We start from the raw sequence: 25,292 nt of genomic DNA, 5'->3' as shown, positions 1-25,292 counted from the left end.
CCTACGGCTGAGTGCTTTTCTTGTATGATAAAGACCAAGCAACTTGACCTTCATATATTTTACTGGAGATCCTAACACAATGATAACAACAGTGATGTTAAAAACCAAGCACAGGGAAGCACATGTGGCTCAACGCTGTGGTAGCATCCGCCTACCATGTAAGAGGTCCAGGATTCAAACCCAGGGCCTCCTGACCCGCGTGGCGAGCTAGCCCATGCGCAGTGCTGCCGTGCGCAAGGAGTGCTATGCCACGCAGGGGTGTCCCCCGTGTACAGGAGCCCCACAAGCAAGGAGTGCGCCCCGCAAGGAGAGAAACCCTACACAAAAAAAGCACAGCCTACCCAGGAGTGTCACCACACACGGAGAACTGATGCAGCAAGATGACGCAAAAAAGAGACAGATTCCCAGCGCTGCTGTTGAATGCAAGCAAACACACAGCAAATGGACAGAGAGAGCAGACAATGGGAAAGGGGGGTGGAGAAATAAATAAAAAATAAATCTAAAAAAAAAAAAAAAAAAAAAACAAGCACAAGAATGAGTAGACACCACATGATTCCACTTATGTGAAATTCTAGAAAAGGAAAACTGAAAGCACATCAGTGGTCGGCTGGGGTTTGGTTGTGCTGGCAGAGGACTGACAGAACTTTAGGGAATGAAACGGATCTTCTACATCTTGCTTGTGGTAGTTGTCACAGTGTTTAAAACTGTCAAAACTCACTGTATTATACACCTGTACACTTTTTTTTTTTTGAGGTACCAGGGTCAGAGATTGAACCCAGAACCTTGTATGTGGGAAGCCAGAGCTCAACCACTGAGCCCACACTGGCCCCCCTGAATTGGTGTTTTCATTTGTTTGCTTGTTGTTTTGTTTGTTTTCTTTTAGGAGCCACTGGGGACCAAACCTGAGATCTCACTGTGGGAAGCAGGCACTCAACCAACTTAACCCAATCTGCTCCCATCTGTGCACTTTTAAGAACTATCATATTTAATACTTCTAAAGTATTACATGTGTAAACATTTTTATATAAATTTTTAAAGACAGTTTTAAAATGTAAATTATAGGAGAATAAAATCCCTTTGACCTTGGGTTGGGAAAGAAGTATTTAAATACAGACAGAATAAACACAAGTCACAGAGGAAAAGTTCTATTAACTACTAGTAACTAAGAACTGCTTATCAAAAGAGACCAAAAGGGAAGTGGATTTGGCTCAACTGATAAAGCATCCCGCCTATCACACGGGAGGGTCCAGGGTTCAAAACCAGGGCCTCCTGATCCGTGTAGTGAGCTGCCCCATGCACAGTGCTGATGCACGTAAGGAGTGCCGTGCCACGCAGGGGTGTTAACCATGTAGGGGAGCCCCACGTGCAAGGAGTGCACCCACAAGGAGAGCCACCCCATGGGAAAAAAGTGTAGCCTGCCCAGGAGTGGCGCCGCACAGATGGAGAGCTAATGCAGCAAGATGACGCAACTAAAGAGACAGATTCCCAATGCTGCTGACAAGAATAGATGCGGACAAAGAAGAAACACAACGAATGGACACAGAGAGCAGACAACTGGAGGAGCGGGGAAGGGGAAAGAAATCTAAAACATACATACATCCATATATAAATAAAAAGGGAACGAAAGAAACCAAAAGACAGTGAAAAGTCAAGTCACAAATTAGGAAAGGGTACTTAGCTGACAAAGAGTTAATATACAGAATACATTTTTTAAATTCCTTAAATCAGGAATACAATCAATACTCTGATTTATCAATCCCATTCCTGGTATATTCAATGGAGAAACTCTTGAAAATGTGCACTAGCACACAACAGTGCTCCTAATAACAATATTTATAATAGCAAAATTCTGAAAAATGAATCAATCATGGTATCTCATTAAAATGGAATACTCTCTAAGCAATGAAAGAGAATGAACACCACATACAACATAAACATCTTAGAGACAATGTTGAACAAATAAATTAAATTAGTGAGGAAAAAAGTTCAATAGCATGTAAAACTAAACATGTAGTTTGGAATTACATATATGGTAAAACTAAAAAAAGCAAGAGCGTGGTATACCAAATTCAAGACAGTGGTTACTCTGAAGAGGCAGAGCTCAAGGAAAGGCACATAGGGGTTTCAAAATTACTAGAAACAGTCTACTTCTTAAGCTGGGTGCATTTTATTGTTATTTTTCAGAGCTTATTCTTCTTAAAATATTCTTTTACTTCCATTCAGTACTTTATAAAGGACAATTAACATTAACCTTAAAATCTTTCACTGGCCCTCCAAAGGGAATCTCCATTTGATAGAGGTATTTCTGTCCAGAAATTCCTCTTCCCTTTGGGATCTCTCCCTGCTAACCACTGCTTCCTTCATTAACAGTAAGGTGATACTGTTTTTTCTTAGGGCTAGGAAGGTATGATCACAAAGATATGACTTGAAAAATTGAAAAGGCCCACCCAATATATACAGAATATTCCATCTACAGGAGGAGGGGAACAAAAGAATACTGTGTAGTCATTTGTAAAGGCAGTAAAGTATCTATAAGCATACATTGAGAAACTAGCAGAAACTGGGGGGTGGGGGTGGGAATTGGTTAACTGAGAGGGAATGAAGGCTTTCAGTATGATCCTTTTCTCCTTCTGAATTGTACTTTATGAATAATGCCTATTTTAAAAAGTTTTATTTCAAAAAATAATAATAAAACACAATGCAGTCTACTGACTAATAGCTTGTCCAAAGAAAATGATTAGAAAAATTAAATTTTACACTAAGGATGCACAAAAACTATATATATTTCAAATACTTTCACATGAAAAGAGTACAGCAAAATTTATGTGAAAGAAAATTGAACACTATGCTTAAGAACTTCAAAAACTAAAAATAAGACTTTCAGATTTTTCCTAAGTTGCAAAGTCTTAAAGACCTTCAAGCAACTATGAAGTTTAATATGTCCCTTCTCAAATGTTCACCTTAGAAATACAGCTGGTCACATTTTCAAGACCATTCATTTTTTTAATGGGTGGTTACCTCTGTTACATCCCAATGGTGCAAAAATTGATCCAAGTCTGTAAGGTAGAGAAGCACAGGGGAAAGCTGTGTCTGGATGACATGAGGAACCCCTCGAAGGCTCTGAAGCCAAGTCAATTCCTCTTTCGAAAACCCTAATGTGGGTACAAAGAAAACCAATTGAAAAATAAATCACAAAGCAAGTGACATTCTTCATAATGTTTTTAAAAACAGAGATGAAATGTACCTTCAAATTAAACTCTTATCAAAGTTACCCTAGTTTTCTCCGAGTTTCTGCATTTAATGTCATATTTAAAAAAAAACGATGAGCAATGGAGGCAGTTAATTTCATACAGAAAGGATATGATCTGACCCAATCTGTATCAGAGGAAGAAAGGTACTGGGGGTTTTACCACTTATACTTAATACAATGTGAAAGGCATTTATCTTTCCAATTAATGATAGGTTATAAAAGCAAATGAATATGCAGAAGCAGTAATATATTCCTTCAGACAAATACGAAACTCTATAAACCCTTACACAGCAGCACTTCAAATATTTTTAAACTGTACTATTCCTCTTAATCTTTATTTAAATTTGATGTATCCTCAACTACACTTAAATAACAAAAGTTCTGAATTCCCTCTATCATCCCTATTACTCTTGGCCTAGCCTAGACAACTTGCCAAAGTTTCTCCTGAAAGGTAGCTCTCAGAAGGATCAGAATACTACTGATGTGGTCTAACTACAGCTCTCTGCTGCTTTGTTCATATCACTAAACTTCCATGAATACAGCACCCAGTAGCATCAAACTACTAACTCCTAATGCACTTTCTAAAGCTCTAAAATAAAAGTACCCCTCTAAGCCTTTTGACAGGTACTATTATTAAACTATAACGCCCCCATCACAAATGTGTACATTCAAAAAAGTCCAATAAAAATGTAGGAGTTTTCATTTCTCTTTTAAAATACATATCTTGCTAAATTCTGCTAATTTTCAGAATCTGTCAAAATCCTTTTGGATTCTACTTAATATACTAATTAAATCTCCTAATTTCAAGCCTTCAAAAAATTTGAATATCATCAGAACCACCACCCCCAAGTACAAAATGAAACTAAAATAGTATGGTCATTTCAAATAATATCTATAATATTTATACATCTAACTTACAAAACTTCTAGACTCAATAATTTTGCTTTGAGGGCACAAAGAATGTAGAGAAGAGCTAATGAAAATCTGATATTCGTATCAAGTTGAATATCAATGTTAACCAATTTTTTTAAGTATATGAGATTGTCTCTGGCTATTTAAAAAAGAGACAAGTATGTCCAGTTCCCTGTTAATAATGAGAATAAGATGAAAGACTAAGAAGAAAATGAAGACAAAAATCATAAAACATTCAAATAATTCTCAAGTGTTTGATACTTCTACTGTAAGAGATTTAAAGATGAATCATGCAGCTCCCTGCCTTAGGAGCCTGACAATGTTGTAGGGTACAAACATTCCTTCAAATATTTCCATTTATTAATCATAATAAAATTAATATATACAGATCATTTATCATCATCAAAACTGAGAACTAAGAGTTAAGGCAGCAAATCTTAGAAAGGCAATCGTCACAGTAGGTTTTTTTTCCCTTTTCTTAAATAACTTGGCAAGCAAATATGGTTACCTGTAAGTGTTGAAAATAGGAAGCTGAAATAATCCACATCAGTGATCAACTTGTCTTTAACAGAATACCTCCATCCAGAAAATGAAGATCTGTTAAAAAAAGAGAATTATTATCAAAGTGACCAACATGATATAAAATATATAACTTTTTATTTATTGAAAACAAGTTTGATATACTAGTTTAAAACAAAAGCCAATTTCTTTAATTGTACAGGGCTCAAGTATCACAATAAAAGAATTTTAACTTCTAACATATACTGCGACCTTATATTTGTGTAATTGTTACATATATGGTTAGAAGATATCACCCTAGTGGAAAGTCAAATTCCAAGGAACCAAGATGAAGTTTTCCTTTTCAGTACTAGGTACACCTTGTTATTTATCTATTCGACTTTCATAGACTCACCTTAGCAAATGAGTAAAGTTTAAATGAGCCTTGGCTTTCAAACTAAGACACAGTATCTTAGAATAGTTTTGTTTAAAGCCCTATAAGACAATGGAAGAACTGCATTCCTATATTTAGCAAAATTGTAACTAGGTCTATTTGCACAAGTGCAGCTAAATTTTGCCAAAGGATTCAAGGGAACAGCTAAATGTAAAGCAGCTTTCTTATTAAATCAGGATTATATGGTTTTTCCTCTGATACCAGTTTCCAGTGACTTTTTAAAAAATGCCCATCAAGGTAAGGCTAGAAATAAAGCAAATACTGACCATGGATACAGCAAAAAAGGCTGAGAATAATCAGAACAAGGTGAGACTATAAATTTTATTACAGACATGTGAATAAATGTAAGACAAATTAAGAGTTACTAATGCAACTACAAGAACTGAAATTTTTTTTTTATAAAATTACTAATTTTATTCATATTTACTAATATTCTTAAAATTGGAGGGGTTAAAAATAACACTCTTCTATTGAAGGGATACGGAAGGAGTACGATAGGCTAAAAAAGAGGTTATAAAAAGCCAAGAATGCTCAGCATAAACCAGCATAAAACTAAAATCCTCCTGAACCTAGTGAATACAGGAAGCAAATGTGCCATCCAGTGGCAAAAAGTGCTAGCAAATCCACTTTAAGAATCAATTTTGAACAAATGACAAGGAATATACTACATTATCCTTAAAATTATGATCACTAAATATAGTATCCAAACCAGAACACTGGTGAGATAAAAGGGGTGCTATTACTAATTACTGAGACAAAAGGAGTGAACTAGCACTACTCCTGGCAAACCAAGTCACATAGTCACCTTACCTAAAATCCAAGCAATTTCTCCCTCCTCAGAGATTTTATCTAACAATGTAGATTGCCTTTCCATATTTACATCTCATGTTCCCCAGTGAGCTATCAATAATCCAGAAGAGAGTGTTAAGGACTGAAAATAGACCAGTGGATATGATCATGGAACAACACAAAAAACATAGGGAAAAAGTTAAACTGTCCAAAAATGTAAATGGATTGTAAAATGGTAGGGCAGCAACTCTTAAGTACTTTTTATTTTGTATTTTTTTTAAGATTTTTAATTATTTCTCTCCCCTTCCCCCCCACCCCTGCCCCAGTTGTCTGTTCTCTGTGTCCATTTGCTGCATGTTCTTCTTTTTGTCCATTTCTGTTGTTGTCAGCAGCACGGGAATCTGTGTTATTTTGTTGCAAAACAAAAAGACACAGATTCCTGGAGCCACTGACAAGAATACAAGCGGACACAGAAGAACATACAGCGAATGGACAAAGAGAACAGACAACTAGGTGGGGGGGGGGGAGAGGAGAGAAATAAATAAAAATAAATTTAAAAAATAAAATAATAAAAGCTAAGAGAAAATTAACATGAGTAGTTTCTAAGTGATGGGTTTTTCACACATGGAGCAAAACCAATATTCTTTGGTAGTACCCAGGCTCTTAGCTACAACCTCAACCCCACCTATTCTGGGTTATATTAACTGGACTGTGAGATCAAATTCAACTTAATTTTTGTAGTTCTGATGTCCTGCTGTCTCTATCAGGGAGACTAGTCAATCCCTAATAGAACAGGTGGGAGCTAATGAAAAGTCGGCCACTTTATAGGCACAATCAAAGAGAGAACGGATATTTTGAAGAGAAAAGCCAAAGATATGAAGTAACATCAACAAATGCCCAAATGAGCCAACCATTATTCTTAAGATCTGAACCAGGAAAAGTGAAAAAATGATAACGCCAATGACCTGAATAAAACTGGTAAGTCCTGGATTTTATTTTATATTTGAAAGAAGAGATTAGTTTGAACAGGAACAATACATCTGTATATGGAGAAGTCTACTAAATATACAAGGTAAAAAACTGAAAAGGAAAATTTAATTAGGTGTACTTTTCACTACAATGATGATCTGTTTTTAATGACTATAAGCCCCTACTACCATTATTTATAAGTTAACATTTTCCCAACTCTCACCAGTTTCCATTAAAAAAAAGTTAAAAAAACACAAGATTATTAAAGACATCCTTGCCAAAACTTAAGAAAAATGAATCATAGCTGATGTTGATAAAGATATTAAAATGCAGCTTCCAAAAAGAATCAATTTCAAGAAATGTTCAAAAGGTGATTTTTAACTTAATGACAAAATACATCCCTCACCAGAGTTAAATCAAAGAAACAGAGTGCCCTCTGCTGGAAGTTAATAAACACAAAACCACTTAATTTGTAGGAAAATTGCATTTACTTTTTATTTTTAAAGCCTTTAAACTACACAAAGAGTAGTATTTCATTCTTTTCATTTCTAAGAAAATACAGCAAGCGAAGCCTCTCTCTAATGAGCAAGAACATCAAAAAAATAAACCATTAATTTTCACATTAAACAACATACTGCAAATAACTCTTTTCTGCCAAAAGGAAAAGGTTATCATTAGTTAAAAGATTCAAACACTGGTCCTATACTTATAGGAAGGGGCTGAAAAAGGAAGTCAAAGGAAGTCTATTAAAATGTGAGCTACTGCTAGCTACTTACCTGGGATAGAGGATCTGTACAAGAAGCCACAAGGAAGCCAGTCTTTAATAAAACCTTTCAGACACAGCCTAGATTTCACTTTCTTTCTAAAACCACATTACATACTGCCCATGAGCCATGGCCAGTAATAAATGTTACTGAATACTAAATACTATGCCTGGTGCTACAAAGAGGAGGTGTTACGGATATTTTCTACATTAACAATATGAAAAACTATCAGTTGCAAAAAAGCTTCCAGAGTGAACAGTGTTCTCTATCTAGGAAAGAAATTACAGATTACCTCATAGTTTTCCAAATACCAAACATCTTTCTTCAAAGCAAGCACATAAACTCATTTGGGTAAGTATTACAGAGCCAGAATTAGTATCAACTGAAACACAGTTTCATGAAGAAAATGGAAACAGAGAAAGAATATAATTTCTTAAATTCTTACCAAGACACAGATGTAAGAATCACCATGGTTTTGTTATCAATGGTAAGGAATAGTGCCTAATTCCAAATTGTGGCATAGTAGGCCCAATACTCAAAAGCTAGAATGAGAACTTATTACAAAGGGCCTTGAAAGGTTGGAGGAATTTGAGTTTAGGGAGCTGGCAACTATGAGTAATAGCAGAATCTAGAGGAAGAGTCATTCTTAAGTCTAAACTCAAAATTACTGAACAGGAAGTAAAGAAAGCACCCAAGTAATCACACCTCTTCCCAAGAGGGTATAAAAAGCACACTCGAAAAAAGAAGAACCTGGAAAAACAAAAAGTATATTTAAAAATGCTTACCAGAAAAATGCTGCTAATGAGAAGATGAAAACTGTGACCAAACATATTTTCACGTATTAAAAAAAACTTTAATGACACAACTGATGTTTCAAAAAATGAAAAGCCCATGAAATATATGATGAGACAAAATGAGGACAAAAACTGTTTACCAATAACACAGAAAGAAAAAAATGATCACAGAAATAAAGAGAAGAAACATAAAAAAGCTAGAGGGTCACGGGGGCATTTAGAAACACAATGTTTTTAAATGAAAAAAAATAGAATTAACGTAACCTATGGACAACAGTTAACAGCAATACTTTAATAATCATAAGACACTTCTGGGAAAAAGCAATAAAAACAGATAAAGAGAAAAATGAAACACGTAGAGGAAACAAAAAAATACAAGTAAACCCTCAGAAGATAACCAAAATAATGAACAAAAAAAATTTAAAGATACAAGAAAAAATTTTAAGAAACGAAAGTTTACAGACTAAAGAACTCATGACATCACAGAAAAAGTGACAAAGAATCCAATGAAATATTACTCAGCAAGAAACAGGAAGCACTGATAATGCTACAACACAGATGAAAACATTTTGCTTAGTGAAAAAACCTGAGGCATGAAAGACATGTTGTATGATTCCATTTATATGAAATGCCCCACAATATGCAGATATATAGAGAGACAGAAAGAAAGAAGATTTAGTAAGTGGCTTCAGACTGTGGACAGGAGGGATGCTGGGTGGAAACAGGTAGGAGCCGCTATTAGGTACAGTCTTACTTTTTGAGGAGATGAAAATGTTCTAATACTGACTGTGATGACAGCTGTACAACTCTGAATACACTGAACACTCACTGCACACTTTAAGTGGGTAAATGGTATGTTATGTGACTACTTCAATAAAGTTATAAAAAAGTGATAGGGTATGTCTTAGTGTTGATTATCCTATTAACATCAGACTTCAATATAAAAAATAAATCCTTTGGTACTCAGAAAAATCAAACCATCTAAAGTAAGCATCAAACCCATTCAGCATTAGATTTAAGGTGAAAATTAGCAGAGGAAGGGCTAGGGCTACAGAAGAGAATATAGCTGTCAGAAACTCTGAACACGCACAAATGAATAACTGGTAAAAGTAAGAAGGTAAGATGGGAAAAAAAGGAAGAAAATATAAATATACTGAGGCCCTGACTGCTTTATGACTGGAGATAAGATATTTAAAACTGACAAGCAGCTTTAAAAAAAAAGGTATAAATAGGGAAGCAGCTGTGGCTCAATCAACTGGGCTCCCGTCTACCATATGGGAGGCCCTGGGTTCATGTCCCAGGGCCTCAGTGTGAAGGCAGGCTCGCCCACACGCTGTGCAGCACCACCCAGCCCACAAGAGCCATGGAGAGCCGACTCAAAAGGTGACACAACAAAACGGGAGACAAGTAAAAATGCAGAAGAGCACGTAGCAAATGGACACAGAGAGCAGACAACAAGCAAGCCGTGGGGGGGAATAAATTAAAAAATAAAAACAGACACACAGAAAAATGCACAGCAAATGGACACAGAAAGCAGACAGCAAACAAGCCCAAGATGGGTGGGATAAAAAAAAAAAGGTATAAATATGTTTATCAGTATAAAGGATTCTTGACAAAGAGTCAATATATGATTAAGTAAATGCATTATGAAGTTATAGTCATAAAGGTGACCACTAGAAGAGAACTATAACTATAAACATGTCAAACTATCTGAAGGAACACACACACACCTCAAACCAGACTACACAGTTTTTAAAAGGTATAAATAAAAGCAGACAGTATCAGATAAAACTTGTCAACCTAAGGAAGAACATATACACAGGATAATCTAAAACAAAGTCCTAACAATTACCATTTGTGCCAAATGACAAAACATCAACATGAATGAGGCAAAATATACTGATCTTCAAGTTTACCTATTAGTCAAGACCGAGTAAGAGGATGAAAATAAAGATATAGGTGATAAAGTAGATCTTATTCAGGGGTTCTCAAACCTGGCTTCACCAGAAAGACCCTGCCAAGACCTTGGCCATGAGGTCCCATTCGGAACTCCCAGGAATCAAGGCCCAGGTAATCCCAAATAGGCCTCCCTACTGGTCCCAGATAACTCCAAACAAAGGGTCTCATCATAGGTCCCAAGAGCTAACAGGTGGGGATCAAAAGCCAGTCAGAACAGCTAATAGCTGGGGCCCTCCCCAACATTAGGAAATGAGAGGAGTGAAGAATGGCTTTGTTAAAGGCAAGCCCCCCAACACCAGGGGTTCCTCTTTGCCTGGAGAGAGCTGGCATCCCTGTTTCAGGGGTGTAGTGTTCTTTTCTCTTTTCTCAATAAACTCATTTTACTGGCCTCAAAAAAAAAAAAAAAAAAAAAAACAAAAAAAAAAAAACAAACCACAAAGCAAAAAGCAAACAACAAACAACAACAAAAAACCGCCTGGTTTCACATAAGAAACAACAGGGGAGTTTTAAAAAATATATAATGGACAGGTCCTACCCCAGACTAATTTAAATGAGAATCTCTGGGAGGCAGAGGCAGAACTTGTTTTAAATAAAATTCTCCAGGTATCTAATGAACAGCAAGGATTTTAAACCACTGATCTATCTAATAAATATACATCGAAATCTGCACAATGAAAATAGAAGGTACACTTTTTTTAAATGTCCCTGGAGCATGCATTTATGAGGCTGCTAAAATAATCTCAAGGATAAAAAAGCATAAACTGGAAAGTAACAATCTAATTACAATAGATATTTAATAAAACCCAAAGACAAAAACACCCCTCTACCTAGGAATTTAAAAACTTTCCTAAACATCACCACTTGGATTAAGAATATCAATTCCATTAACATTTTGGTAATGGATGGTGGGGATGATAGTATTATACAACACTGTGAACATAATTAATTAACAGCACTGAACTATAATCTCAATGTGATTAAAAGGGAAAATACTGGGATTGTATATATGGTAAAGGAATAAAAATTGAAGTTAAAACATGGACTAGTATTAATAGTACAATTATAACCTAGCATCAATTGTAACAAATGTTTCATACCAATGCTAGTTGACAATAGGGTAGTATATGGGAATCCTGTATTTTATGCAAGATCATTCTGTAAACTAACAACTTCTCTAACGAAGGAAAAAAAATAAAAAAGAAGGCCCCACTAAAAAAGGAATTAAAAAATAGTTTTAAAAGACAAGAAAAAAATTTTAAAAAGGAAAGCTCCTTTTGGCAACCCTCTTCACCTTTCAACTGCCCACTTTTTTCTAACTTCTCATGCTTTAAAAAAAAAAAAAAGAAAGAACCATCACTTCTGGAATAAAAGACTAGAAAATAGCCATAATAAAAACATCAGAATGTAAGAGATACAGCTAAAGTATGCTCAAAGGAAAATCTATAATTTAAAATACTAACAATTTTTATAAAGAAGAAAATAAAGAAAGCAAAAGGAACCTTTTTTCCAAGTAGAATTAAGGAACAACCACCACACACACAAAAAAAAAAACCCAGAAAAACATAACTCAGCTAATGTAACTGGGGGGGAGAAAAAAGAAAGCACAAATAGATCCTAGAACTGATAACTAGGGAAAGCTCCAGAGGAAAGGAAATTCAAAAAGGAAAGGAAATTTCTTAAAACGTTAAGATATTAAAACTGTCCCAGTTGTTTCTAGGGAGTAGTCACATGGGTTATACAATTGTCAAAACTCATGACACTGAGTACTTCTGTACATATCACTTTATATTAATTCTACCTCAATTAGGCAAACAAACACCAAAACAACAAAAAAACAAGACCAAGAGATATGGAACACAATGCATTCAAAGCACCAGGACGGACCAAAAGATTTCCCAGGAAAGTCTAACAAATCTTAAAAGATACAGGTAACTCTAAAAATATTTAAACTTACATAGCAACAGAAAAAGGAAGGGTTCCAAAATCTCTGAAGATCTCAAAACACTAATAGTTGAACAAACAGAACACCAATCTTATCTAAACAGCACTGGAAAATTCCTCAAAATATATTTACCAACAAAATGTAGCAGCACATTAAAATAACACTGGCATGCCTAAATTAGAATTTGTCTCAGGCAAAGACAGCTCAATACTTGATAATTCAGTAATACAATTCAATGGGTCAAAAGTAGAAAACATAATATCACCCTCACACGCACTGAAAAGTCGTCTTAATAAAATAGAAATGAGTATTTCTCTTAATTCTTTCTTTAGCGCAAAGAATAGCATCACGTTGAATGAGGGACCCCAGAAGCATTTCATTAAAATATCAAAACCACAGTAAGAATGTCATCTGTTACCATCATTATTTAACAGCCTTCCAGAGGTAAGAGCCAATCTAATTAGACTAGAGAAAGAAGTATGAATTAGAAAGGAGGGCAATAAAATTATCATTACTTATATATCCTAACTTTGGAAAAATTAAGATAAACTGGAAAACTGTTTAAAAAGGCTTTTCCGGGGAAACGGACTTTGGCCCAGTGGTTAGGGCGTCCGTCTACCGCATGGGAGGCCCGCGGTTCAAACCCCGGGCCTCCTTGACCCGTGTGGAGCTGGCCATGCACAGTGCTGATGCACGCAAGGAGTGCCGTGCCACGCAAGGTTGTCCCCTGCGTGGGGTAGCCCCACGCGCAAGGAGTGCGCCCGTGAGGAAAGCCACCCAGCATGAAAGAAAGTGCAGCCTGCCGAGGAATGGCGCCGCCCACACTTCCCATGCCGCTGACGACAACAGAAGCGGACAAAGAAACAAGACGCAGCAAATAGACACCAAGAACAGACAACCAGGGGAGGGGGGGAAATTAAATAAATAAATAAATCTTTAAAAAAAAAAAAAGGCTTTTCCAACCTACAAACAACAAGCATTTGTAAGATATACTAGGACGTCAGCAAAAATGGCAGAATAAGGACGTCTGAAAATTCTTTCCTCCATAAACAATAAGAAATCTGGCAAAAACTCAATCAACTTTTACAGAACTCTGGAAATCAACCAAAGGCCTGAAGCAACCTGGGGTGCATTTATTCAAGGAAAAAAAAAGAAGAAAAAAAAAGCTAAAACTTGGTAGGAACAGAAAGCTTTACTGCAATTTAACTTGCCTTTGTCTCACCCCATCCCTGCTCTGCACTAGACTTGGGGAAAAAAACCAGCCTGCATTCATGGTGAAAACAGCAACAGCCTAGCCTGGCAGTCACCAGGCTGCTGGTTTTCAGAGCCTGAAAGAGAAAGTCTCTGAAGTGCTTTTCAAAGAAAGCCTCATTCCCAAAGAAATGTCATAATCTGACCTGTCAGGCATTTTCCTAGAGGTCCCATTTGCAAAGCTGACCTGGCTCCAGTACAAAGAGCCTTCTTCTCAATAAGCCTTTTCCCCAGGAATTGTTTGTTGAAAACAATTACAGACAATGGTTTAACTTCGCATCCGCCTGAGGTATGAATAAGAGCAGGGAAATTCTTAAATATGAATTGCATTGAGTTCTGATAACTCTAACACATATCTGGGAATCTAGAAGACCAGGCACGTGAATAAGGCACATGCGTAGGCTTCACACATGCACAGTTAATACCTGAGAAGGTCCTAAGCTATCATCTCTGGATGACCTTAAGGATCTGTACAAGTAGGAAGTAAAAACTAAGACACAATTGGCAGCTGTATACTGAAGGAATGCCCAGTGCACACACAAAGCCCCTTAGCAAAGATGGGGAGATTTATTCACTTCAAGGGGTTATGGAAATCTGTGCCCAATCATTAGCTAATAACTATTAAACTTTCGGAGTAAAGACTTCAATGGCCACATATCACAAAGAATACAGACGAAAAAGAATTAGTTCAGAAAACTCACTAAACGAAACAATAACAACTACCACAAGCAACGCAATAAACTCTGGCGAGGGGAGAGAATCTGATTTCCAGAGTTGTCACATTATTTAAAATGCATATTCCATACATGAGGGAAAAAGCAATCAAGAGAAACTGTACCTGAAGAAGCACAGACACTAGACTTACTAAATAAAGACTTTAAATCAGCTATTTTAAATGCTGAAAGAGCAAAAGGAAACCATTATCACAAAAATTAAAGTATGAGAACAATGTCAAGCCAAATAGAGAACAGCAACAAAGAGAAATTATGAAAAGTACCCAGATGATCTGTAATTGAAAATACATCAACTAAAATGAAATATTCACTGATTCAACAGGTTTGAACAGGCAAAAGAAAGAATCAGAGAATATAAAGACAGGACAACTGAGATTAAACAGGCTAGAAAAAGAAAGAAGAAATAATGAAGTAAAATCAACAGAGCCTGAAAGAGCTATGGGACACTATGCACATGAGAGCCCAGAAGGGAAGGAAAGAGAGAAAAGGGGAGGAAGAATATATAAAGAAATAATAGCAGAAAACTCCCCAAATTTGATGAAAAACATGAATCTAAACTTTGAACTCAACAAACTCCATGTAGCATATATTCAAAGTAATCCACACCTAGAAACAATATAAACTATCAAAAGACAGAGACAAAAAGAAGATATTGAAAGCAGCTAAAGAAAAGCAGTAAGATTAACAAAATTTTCCTCCAGAAAGTATGGAGGCCACAAGACAGTGGAATGATCATTCCAAGTGCTAAAAGAATGTCAAGCAAGAATTCTGAATCTAGCAAAACTATCCCTCAAAAATGAAGGTAAAGTGGCCAAGTGCACGTCTCAACCTACAGCATACCTGCAACCCATGTCTTGGGTTATTTATGTACTTATTTCTAGTTTTCTTGTTTCTTAAAAAGTCCTTTGCCTGAAAAAAAAAAAGAAAGAAAAGAAAAGGAAAAAATAAGGTATTCCTAGAAAAACAAAAATCAAAAGTATTTGCTAGAAGAACTGTCCTACAAGAAATATTAAAAGGAATGCCTCAGGTATTACTAGATAGTAATAGTAATAGTAATGTGAATCCACATTAAGAAATAAAAGAAACAATAAGGTAACTATAATACTTAGGTAAATTTAAAAGACTTTTTTCCTACTACTTTAAAGAACTGCATAAAACAATAATTACAAATGTGTTGATGGGCACAAAAGGTATAAAGATGTCAATTGCATGATAATAATAGCACAAAAGGGGGAAACAGAGCTATATAGGAGCAAAGTTTTTGTAACATTATTGGTATTAAACTGGTATTGACCTGAACTAGACTGTTAGAAGTTCAGGCATTAATTATAACCCCCATTAATCAACCACTAAGAAAACATATGCTAAGACAATCTAAATGGTACACCAGATAGTATCTATTTAACACAAGAAAGCAGTAATGGAAGAACAAACAAACAAGGGCTGGCACAGATAGAAAAAAAACAGCAAAATGATAGATGTAAACCCTACTTTTATCAGTAATTACATTAAATATAAATAGAGGGAAGCAGATTTGGCTCAATGGACAGAGCACCCACCTACCACATGGGAGGACCAGGGTTCAAACCCAGGGCCTCCTGACCCGTGTGATGAGCTGGGCCACGTGCAGTGCTGATGCGTGCAAGGAGTGCCATGCCATGCAGGGGTATCCACAGTGTAGGGAAGCCCCACGTGCAAGGAACGCGCCCCGTAAGGAGAGCTGCCAAACACAAAAAAAGTGCAGCCTGCCCAGGAGTGGCGCTGGCACACACGGAGAGCTGACACAGCAAGATGACGCAACAAAAAGAGACAGATTCCTGGTGCCACTGACAACAATACAAGCGGACACAAGAACACACAGCGAATGGACACAGACAGCAGACAACTGGGCGGGGTGGGGGTGGGGGGGGTCGCCCGGGAAGGGGAGAGAAATAAAAGATCTTAAAAAAAAGTAAATGGAGTAAACACTATAATTAAAAGGCCGAGACTGGCAGAATGATTTTTAAATGATTCAATTATATGACATCAATGAGACATACTTTAGATTCAAAGACACAAAGAGGTTGAAAGTACGAGGAAGGAAAAAATACACATGCAAACAATAACCATAAGAGCTGAAATAGGTGTATTAATATCACAAAAAATAGAATTTAAGACAAAAATTGTTACTGAAAGATGGGTATTTTAATATGATAAAAGGGTCAATATATCAAGAAGATAAAACCATTGCAAACACAGATGCAACAAGAGAACCCTTAAATACATAAAGCAAAAAATGACAAAATTGATGGGAGAAACAAACAATAACAGCTGAAGACTTCAATACCACCCTTTCAATAATAGATAAAAGAACAAGACAGAAGTTCAATAAGGAAAGAGAAGACTTTATAACACTATAAACCTTACAAAGACATCTATATAGCACCTCCACCCAACGACAGAATACCTTCTTCTCAGGTGCATGTGGAACACTCCCTAGGATAGACTATATGTGAGACCAATAAAACCAGTCTTAATAAACTTAAAAAGACTGACATCATAAAAAGTATCTTTCCTAAACACAAAAGAATAGAATTAGAAATGCACAATAGAAGGAAATTTGAAAAATCCACAAGTAGGTGGAAATTTAAAAATATATGCCTATATAACCAATGGGTAAACCCAACGGAGTCAAAAAAACCACAAGGGAAATTAAAAGGCTCCCTTCATAAAAGTAACAAAACATAATATGAAAAGGAAGAAACATAACTGGTTCCACACATCTATATCAATTTCAAAAAGTTGCAGACGAATTCAAAAGGAGTTGTGAACAAGTAGCTTAGACTCAACATCATAATGATGCCACTTATCCCTAAATTAATCTTAAAGTTAGTTTATCCCAATAAATATTTGAATGGGATTTTTTTCCCTGATATTAGACGAAATGATTCTAAAGTTCGCTTGAAAAAACAAGTAAATAACATTTAGGTAAACTCAGAAAAAGAAAATTCTGAATATGAGAAGATTAAATCCACTAGCCATGAAAACATAGTATAAAGCTACAGTGTGCTACTGATACATGAATGCACAGGCCAAGAGGTAAGACCAAATGTAAATGGGAATTACAAGTCAGCACTAGTGAGAAAATGCAATAAATGGACAACTGGGGAAAAGAGAGGGGAGGGGAAAGGAGGAAGGGAGGCAGGGAGGCAGGAAAGGCTAAAACCATCAATTTACTAAAAGGAAAACAGTATTTTCTGTATTATTTTTTAATGATCAGGATGAAAGGCATTTCGAATGACACAAAATTCAGAAGTCATAAAAGGCCTAAACAATTCTCATGTTCCAGACACAGGAATAGTTTAGGGGGGAGAAATATATATTTTTTTAAACTTTTCCTTACACTTGGATTTGCCAAATACAGCCCAAACTTACCACAAATGTCACAAAAGATTTTAGTCAGCAGGCCAAGAAGGGAGACTCTTAGCTAAGTTAGTATTTCAGTGACCTCAATGAAGTCTATAAATTCCTAAAATGCTAATGAAAGGGCATTTATAACTATATATATAACTGGACAATTACAGCATTTATAACTATAATACAACTGGACAATTTCCTTCACAGTGGTCTTGTATTATACTCCAGCAAGCATTATCTGCTTTCCACACCCCTGACAGCACACTATGCTGTCAAACTTTCTGATTTTGCCAGTCTTTTAGGTGAAAAATGATACCTTGTAATGTTAATTTGTTTTTCTCATTATGAGAGAAAAAGTTACTCATCTTTTCATGTGTAACAGTCATGTTCGTTTTCCTTTTCTTGGTAAAGTATTAGCTCCTATTCTTTGTCCTTTCTCTGTTGTGTTGACTATTACCCTAATGACTTTTAAGAGTTCTTTACATTATTTAAAAAAAAAAAAAAGAATGTCCCCTTTGTGATGCGTTACAGAAGTTTATACTTTGTTTATGGATACGCAAATTCTGAGTTTTGGGCTAATGGTAGATAACAAGTAAGCATTTTACATGGGGCTACAAATCACTAACATTTAGAAATCACAATCTGGAATTATTATTCAGCTTACAAACCATTAAGATTCAATTCCACTGTACTATTCCAGTGGCTTTCAAACTGTGGCTCTGACTCACAAATACATTTTACAGTACAACCTATTACACAAACACTTGCTACATAAATACATAAAACGTTCATGTAAAATGTTCATACAGTATTTGGATACACACTTTTATTTCTTTAAAATTAATGTTTTAAAAAGCTATTCGGGACCCCTTAAATTGATTTCATAACTTACTAAAGGTATACAAATTATAAACATACAACTCTTAGTTTCAGAACTGATACATACAAAATGGCTCCCAGCCTTCTTATATTCCCTTCATATGTATAAACAATGACTTTTCAAGACCTCTAATTTAAATAAGCTAACAGCAGATAAATGAGACACACATTTGTTCAGTGAGATTGCAAATTCTAGTTGCTTGCAAGTAGTACTGCTTTAGCAACTCTTCTGAATAAGACTCTAAGCTTTAAAAATTGTAATCTCTCAATAGGAGCAAAAATCAAAACAGTATTTAAATCTAAGTAAAAGCAGCAAAGGCCAAAGGCTTACCATTTCTCTTAAGTACACACCTATAAAATAGATATTAAGTGATTCCTTGTTGGAGTGCACAAGTGTATCCAATTCACCCACTACATTAAATGCTTAGCTCACTGAAAAGAGGGTCTATACTGCAATTGCATAACACCAAAGGTTTTAAGTACAGTACTCTCAATTGCTAGTGAATTCTTACTATATGCTTTTGGTAATTCAATTTCAACCTTAATTCCAACCTAAATAATCACTATTTATTATAATCACTAAAAACATTAACTTGAACCTGTCTTATACTGATGAACTTGGTCTACGTAGCAACTATATAAATAGTGTTGTCATGAAGGTAATAGCAATATGTCATGTTAAAAGTCTTTTGTATTTTACAAATTACCAGGAAAGGGGTGGGGGAAAAGACTGTACACTTAAAATACAGCTCACTTGAGCATGCTACCTCATATGCAGTATTCCAACAAGCATGGCAGCCAAACTTGAACTAAGTCTTCCCATAACGCAGCAACGACTTAACCGAGAAAGCAAATCAGCAGGCAGACTGGGTAGAAAATACACAAGCTGAACCAAACGTTGCTGAGAATCTGCTGAGAGAACCACCACAGGGCCTTCTTGTGGATCTAGTGGGATAGGCAAACATATTAAATTCTACTATGAAAGATATACAAACCAGAGATTAAATTTAAAAAGCAGATTGATGACTTACTGAATTATAAGCTGTCATATGCAAATTCAAATTTTACTTATTATATGGAAAAGTTTTAACAAAAAGCACATATATATATGGTTTCTAAGCTATTTTCTAAAGTAAAATATTGAACCCATTTATTTAGTAATTTTATTTATTTAACACTGTAATAGTTCCCTATTACCAAGCACCTTATTAGAAATAAGAACTCTGGGTGGGAGTGCAGAGGGACTGCGTACAAAGCACAACAGCAAAAAGCAATTAACCAATGATAATTACAAATATCAACCTAATTTAAAGCAAAACACCTGTTACATATGTATTTCAACATATATGTACACATGTGTGCTATACAAATGTGTATACATCTATATCAGAATGTATACACATCCTATGTCAGTATGCTCCATGGACACCTTTGCCAGTCAGGTGAAAACCATGGACCCTCACTAAGTCCACAATAGACTGTGTACTATTTAATAAATACATCACACCTGCACCAACACAGCCCACAAGAATACTGCTTTTTGAATTTTAATTCAAAATGAATTTCAATTCACAGACGCCTGGTTAAGAACCCCCAATATATAGGTATACACACACTATATGAAAAATACAAATTTAAAAATACAACTCCAGAAAGGAGGAAACCCAAATGTTCATCATCAACTGATAATGAATACACAGCAGTATATCCACTGCATGGAATACTAATCAAACACACTACTAAGCTACAAAAAGGTATAAAGTTTTGACACATGGTACAACATGGATGAATCTTGGAAACATTGCAATGAGAGAAGTTAATCACAAAAGGCCACATATTATTTAATTCCATTTATATGAAATGTCTCCAATAGGCAATTCTATAGATACAGAAATTAGATTCGTGGTTCAAGGAACTGGGGGAAGGAGAGAGTGGGGATTAATTCTAATGGTAATGTACAGTTTTGTTCTTAGGGTGATGAAGTTTTCTGAAATTAGAAAGTGGTGATGGCTGCACAACCTGTTGAACATATTAAAAGTCAACTGTGCATTTAAAAATGCACAAAATGGTGTGCATTTTAAAAATGGTGGATTTTATGATATGGAAATTATATCTCAAATATAATTTGAGATGAGTATGCTTTTATTGATATTTCTGCTTAAATATTAAGTTAGTTACAGGAATAAAGAAGTGCTGATATATGGAAATCATACAAGACATTCATTATGATTAAATAATAAAGATATCATCTTGCTACCAAAGCTTCAATTTTTTTAAATTTCCAATTAGCTTTGAATTTATGAAGAGCAAGTAGTTTAAAAGACAATTTTACCTGAATGATATTGCAGGGACAGATGCAGGACATTATATATCCAGCCATAACCCACTGAATGGACTGGGAGAAAATATAAACTACAATGTAAACTATAATCCATGCTGTGTAGCAGTGCTCCAAAATGTATTCATCAAATGCAATGAATGCCACACTAATGAAAGAGGTTGATGATGTGGGAGGAATGGGGGGGGGTATATGGGAACCTTTGTATTTTTAATGTAACATTTTGAGAGAGCTATGTATCTTTAAAAAAAAGATAATTAAAAAAAGGCAGTATCCCTGATATGGGAAAGTGTGCAAGGGGTAGGAGGTGGGGCATATGGGAATCCCCTATATTTTTAATGTAACATCTATGTAATCTAAACCTTCTTTAAAAACTTAATGGAAAAAGAACCTCTGTAGATCATAATAAACAGAAAAAAAAGGCAATTTTAAGCATACAATAAACATCTAGAGCCATTAATCTTCTATTAATAGTTCTATATTCTAAACTTTTAATTAAAAATGAGTTCACCGTTTGATATTCTGTTTTGGCAATTTAACCACAGTATAACTAATTCCACCTAAGAGAAAGTCAACAGTAAAAGAGCTCCCCTTAGAAACTTTGCTAAATCAGGGGAGACCAATGACTACCTACACTGGTGCACAATCAAATTCTTACCATAGAGTCGGAGAGCAGTAGCTTGTAAACTTTTTAGTAATTCTTTATTTGCTCGTGCTGCAGCAGTATGAATGATATCAATAAGCTGAGTTGAGAGCTCAGGATTTCGGGAGCCAAGATGAGCAAGTTGCAATGGTAAACCAGCCAGCCAACGGGATAACACTTTACTACGATATCTAAGAAAGGCCAATAAAGAACAAAATAAATTATATATTCAAAGACAAGGGAAATAAATTTAAAACAAAGGTTTTTTAAAAAATTAAATATATCCCAAATTGGCTCATTATCTACCAATAACACCACATTTATTCATTTAAGCATTTGAGAGCCTACAAGATGCCAGCATCATTTTTTCATCATCATCATCAAAAGTCATGAACTTATTTACATTTTCCAAGGTTTTATCCACTAAATTATAAAGTTCATATAAACTTGGCGTACTACATAAATTATTCTCTTAAAGGAAAGGTATACTAAGCAACTATTCATCCTACTGAAGATTATTTGCTATACTATATTAATACATTGATACATTCAATGAAGACTGGCCTACACTAAATAGCTTCAGTTTGTTACTTTAATTCTTTAGGATACTTGCTAATGCTCTATTGTCTCTTATGTCTGGTAACAGCTATCACTTCTGCTGTCCCTGGAGCACTCTGAAACTCAAGCATGATCTTTTTTTCTTTTTTTAAAGATTTATTTTATTTATTTTTCTCCCCTTTCCTACCCCCTCGCCCCAGTTGTCTGTTCTCTGTGTCCATTTGCTGTGTGTTCTTCTGTGACCGCTTCTATCCTTATCAGCAGCACCGGGAATCTGTGTTTCTTTTTGTTGCATCACCTTGCTGTGGCAGCTCTCCGTGTGTGCAGCGCCATTCCTGGGCAGGCTGCACTTTCTTTTGCGCTGGGTGGCTCTCCTTATGGGGCACGCTCCTTGCGCATGGGGCTCCCCTACGGGGGGACACCCCTGAGTGGCACCGCACTCCTTGTGTGCATCAGCACTGTGCGTGGGCCAGCTCCACACGGGTCAAGGAGGCCCGGGGTTTGAACCGTGGACCTCCCATGTGGTAGACAGATACCCTATCCACTGGGCCAAGTCCACTTCCTTCGAGCATGATCTTTGTATCTGAGAAATCTGAACTCAAATCCCAGTTTTGCTTACCTATTAGTTGCATAACACTAGCTAACTTATTTAACCCAAACTTCACTTTCCTTCTCTAAAATCCAAGTACTAGTACTGACCTTACAGTACTGTTAAGAGAATTATTGAGATAAATTATGAAAAGCACCTGACTCACAAGGAAGATTCAAATACTTTCCAGTAACTACCTACTTATGCTAACGTATCCCAAAAATTTATCTTTTTTACTAAAACATCTCTTCCTGGTTGTCCCACATAAATCTAAAACTCATCAAGTCAAAAAATTCGTTAGTTTTACTGTTTATGTTGTCAAGTCGAAAGGTCCAAACTAACGGAGCAACCTTCTGATCTTCTGTTGCCCTCATTCTTATCCTCATTCTTCAATATGTCACAAAGGGCGAGTGATTCTATATCCATAATATTTACAATAAGCAAAATAAAAGGATACAGCTGCTATAAAGTGTTCCTATTGTCCTTTAGCTACATACATACAAGTGGGAATAAATGTTTCAAGAGGGATTTTTATCTATTTGGATATGCATATAAAGTTCAGTAGCACTATTCTTCTAATGTGTTTCTTTATAAGGTTTCCATATTTTCTTAAATCCATCCAAATAGGATGAAAAGAATGAACTTTTCAAAAGATTTAATCACTATTGTCTACTCAAATATTTAAATAAGACCCACATATCTTGGCTAATTGATTTTTGACAAGGGAACCAAGTCCACTGTATGGTGAAAAATAATCTCTTCAACAAATGATGCTGAAAAAACTGGATAACCACATGCAGAAGAATAAAAGTGGACTTCTACCTCACACCACATATAAAAATTAACACAAAATGGATCAACTACCTAAAGGTAAGAACTAAAACTTTTTAAAACCCTTAGAAGACAAATAGGAAAATATCTGCAGGACCTTGTATTAGGTAGTGGATTCTTTTTTTTTTTTTTTAAAGATTTATTTATTTAATTAATTTCCCCCCCTCCCCTGGTTGTCTGTTCTTGGTGTCTATTTGCTGCGTCTTGTTTCTTTGTCCGCTTCTGTTGTCGTCAGCGGCACGGGAAGTGTGGGCGGCGCCATTCCTGGGCAGGCTGCTCTTTCTTTTCACGCTGGGCGGCTCTCCTCACGGGAGCACTCCTTGCGCGTGGGGCTCCCCACGCGGGGGACACCCTTGTGTGGCACGGCACTCCTTGCGCGCATCAGCACTGCGCATGGCCAGCTCCACACGGGTCAAGGAGGCCCGGGGTTTGAACCGCGGACCTCCCATATGGTAGACGGACGCCCTAACCACTGGGCCGTCCATTTCCCAGGTAGTGGATTCTTAAGACTTTACACCAAAAGTATGAGCAACGAAAGAAAAAATAAACTGGGCTTCATTACAATCAGAAACTTTTGTGCATTAAAAGACATTATTAAGAAAAGGACAAGATGACCAACAAAACGGGAGAAAGTATTTGGAAACCATTTATCTGGTAACAGTATAATATCCAGAATATACAAAGAACTCCTATAACTCAACAAAAAGACAAACAATCCAGTTAAAAAATGCAGCAAGGATTTGAACATTTCTCCAAAGAAGATATACATGGGGGAGCAGATGTAGCTCAAGTTGTTGAGCATCTGTCTCCCATGTACATGGTCCTGGGTTCGATCCCTGGTACCTCCTGAAAACAAATGAAAAAACCAACTCCCACTGGGGAGTGATGTAGCTCAGTGGTTGAGTGCCTGTTTCCTATGTACGAGGTCCTGGGCTCAATCCCTGGTACCACCTTTAAAAAAAAAAAAAAAAAAAAGATGTACAAATGACCAACAGGCATATGAAGAGTGAAGTTCTGATAGGTGCTGCAATATGGATTAACCTTGAATCCATAAGACATCATGTTGTGTGAAATATGTCAAACGCAAAAGGACAAATATTGTTTGATCTCACGTACATGACATAACTAGAATATGCAAATTTACAGAGGCAAAAAGTACAGTACAGTACACATTACAGGTAGGGGGCAGGCAGGGGAAGTTATTGCATAATGGGTGTAAGGTTCTGTTTGGAGTGATGGGAAGGTTCTAGTAATGGATGGTGGTGAAGGCACTGCAATATTATTTGAGTGTGATTAATTCCCCTGAATGGTATGATAGGGTGTAGGTGAAATGGAAAGTTTACACTGTATGTTCCCACATGTAAAATAAAACAAAAAAAGAGCAACTAAAAGAGACAACGACAAATGCAATCCATGATCCTCGACTGGAAAAAACTATGGAGAAAAAGTCCAAAAAGACAATATTGGGACATATGAAAAATCTGATATAAAGCTTACAGTCTATACTCCATGTTAAATTGCTTGAACTTGGTTAACTGTACTTAAGGTGGTTTACAGAGATGAATACATTCAAGAAATAAACACAGAAATTATCAGTGTTTAAGAAGCACAAAGTATACAACCTACTCCCAAATGTTTAGAAAATAGATAGGTAGATATAGCCAGTTAGATGGACAGCCAGGTTGACAAAGTGATAAATATGGCAAAATGTTCCAAGTTACCACATCTAGATGGAAAATATG

At 36.0% G+C, this 25,292-nt stretch overlaps 1 protein-coding gene across 7 annotated transcripts in view; it reads right to left on the bottom strand.

Moving 5' to 3' along the window:
• Positions 1-25,292, bottom strand: part of TEX10 (testis expressed 10) — a 68,835-nt gene that overhangs the window by 22,159 nt on the left and 21,384 nt on the right. For all 7 annotated transcript variants that reach the window (XR_011649510.1, XR_011649512.1, XR_011649511.1 and 4 more), the window contains 4 exons: positions 21,588-21,763; positions 19,359-19,536; positions 4,671-4,759; positions 3,019-3,152 (listed from right to left, as the gene is read on the bottom strand). Coding sequence is in view for 4 of the 7 variants with exons in the window: in XM_004447791.5 (XP_004447848.1) it covers positions 3,019-3,152; positions 4,671-4,759; positions 19,359-19,536; positions 21,588-21,763 (577 nt within the window). In the remaining 3 variants the exon portion in view is untranslated. The remainder of the gene's footprint in view (positions 1-3,018; positions 3,153-4,670; positions 4,760-19,358; positions 19,537-21,587; positions 21,764-25,292) is intronic.

The sequence above is a fragment of the Dasypus novemcinctus genome, chromosome 8 (assembly GCF_030445035.2).
Source record: "Dasypus novemcinctus isolate mDasNov1 chromosome 8, mDasNov1.1.hap2, whole genome shotgun sequence".
NCBI classification, from domain to species: Eukaryota; Metazoa; Chordata; class Mammalia; order Cingulata; family Dasypodidae; genus Dasypus; species Dasypus novemcinctus.
The sequence above is the reverse complement of the archived record's forward strand: the minus strand, read 5'-3'. Positions and strand labels throughout refer to the sequence as shown.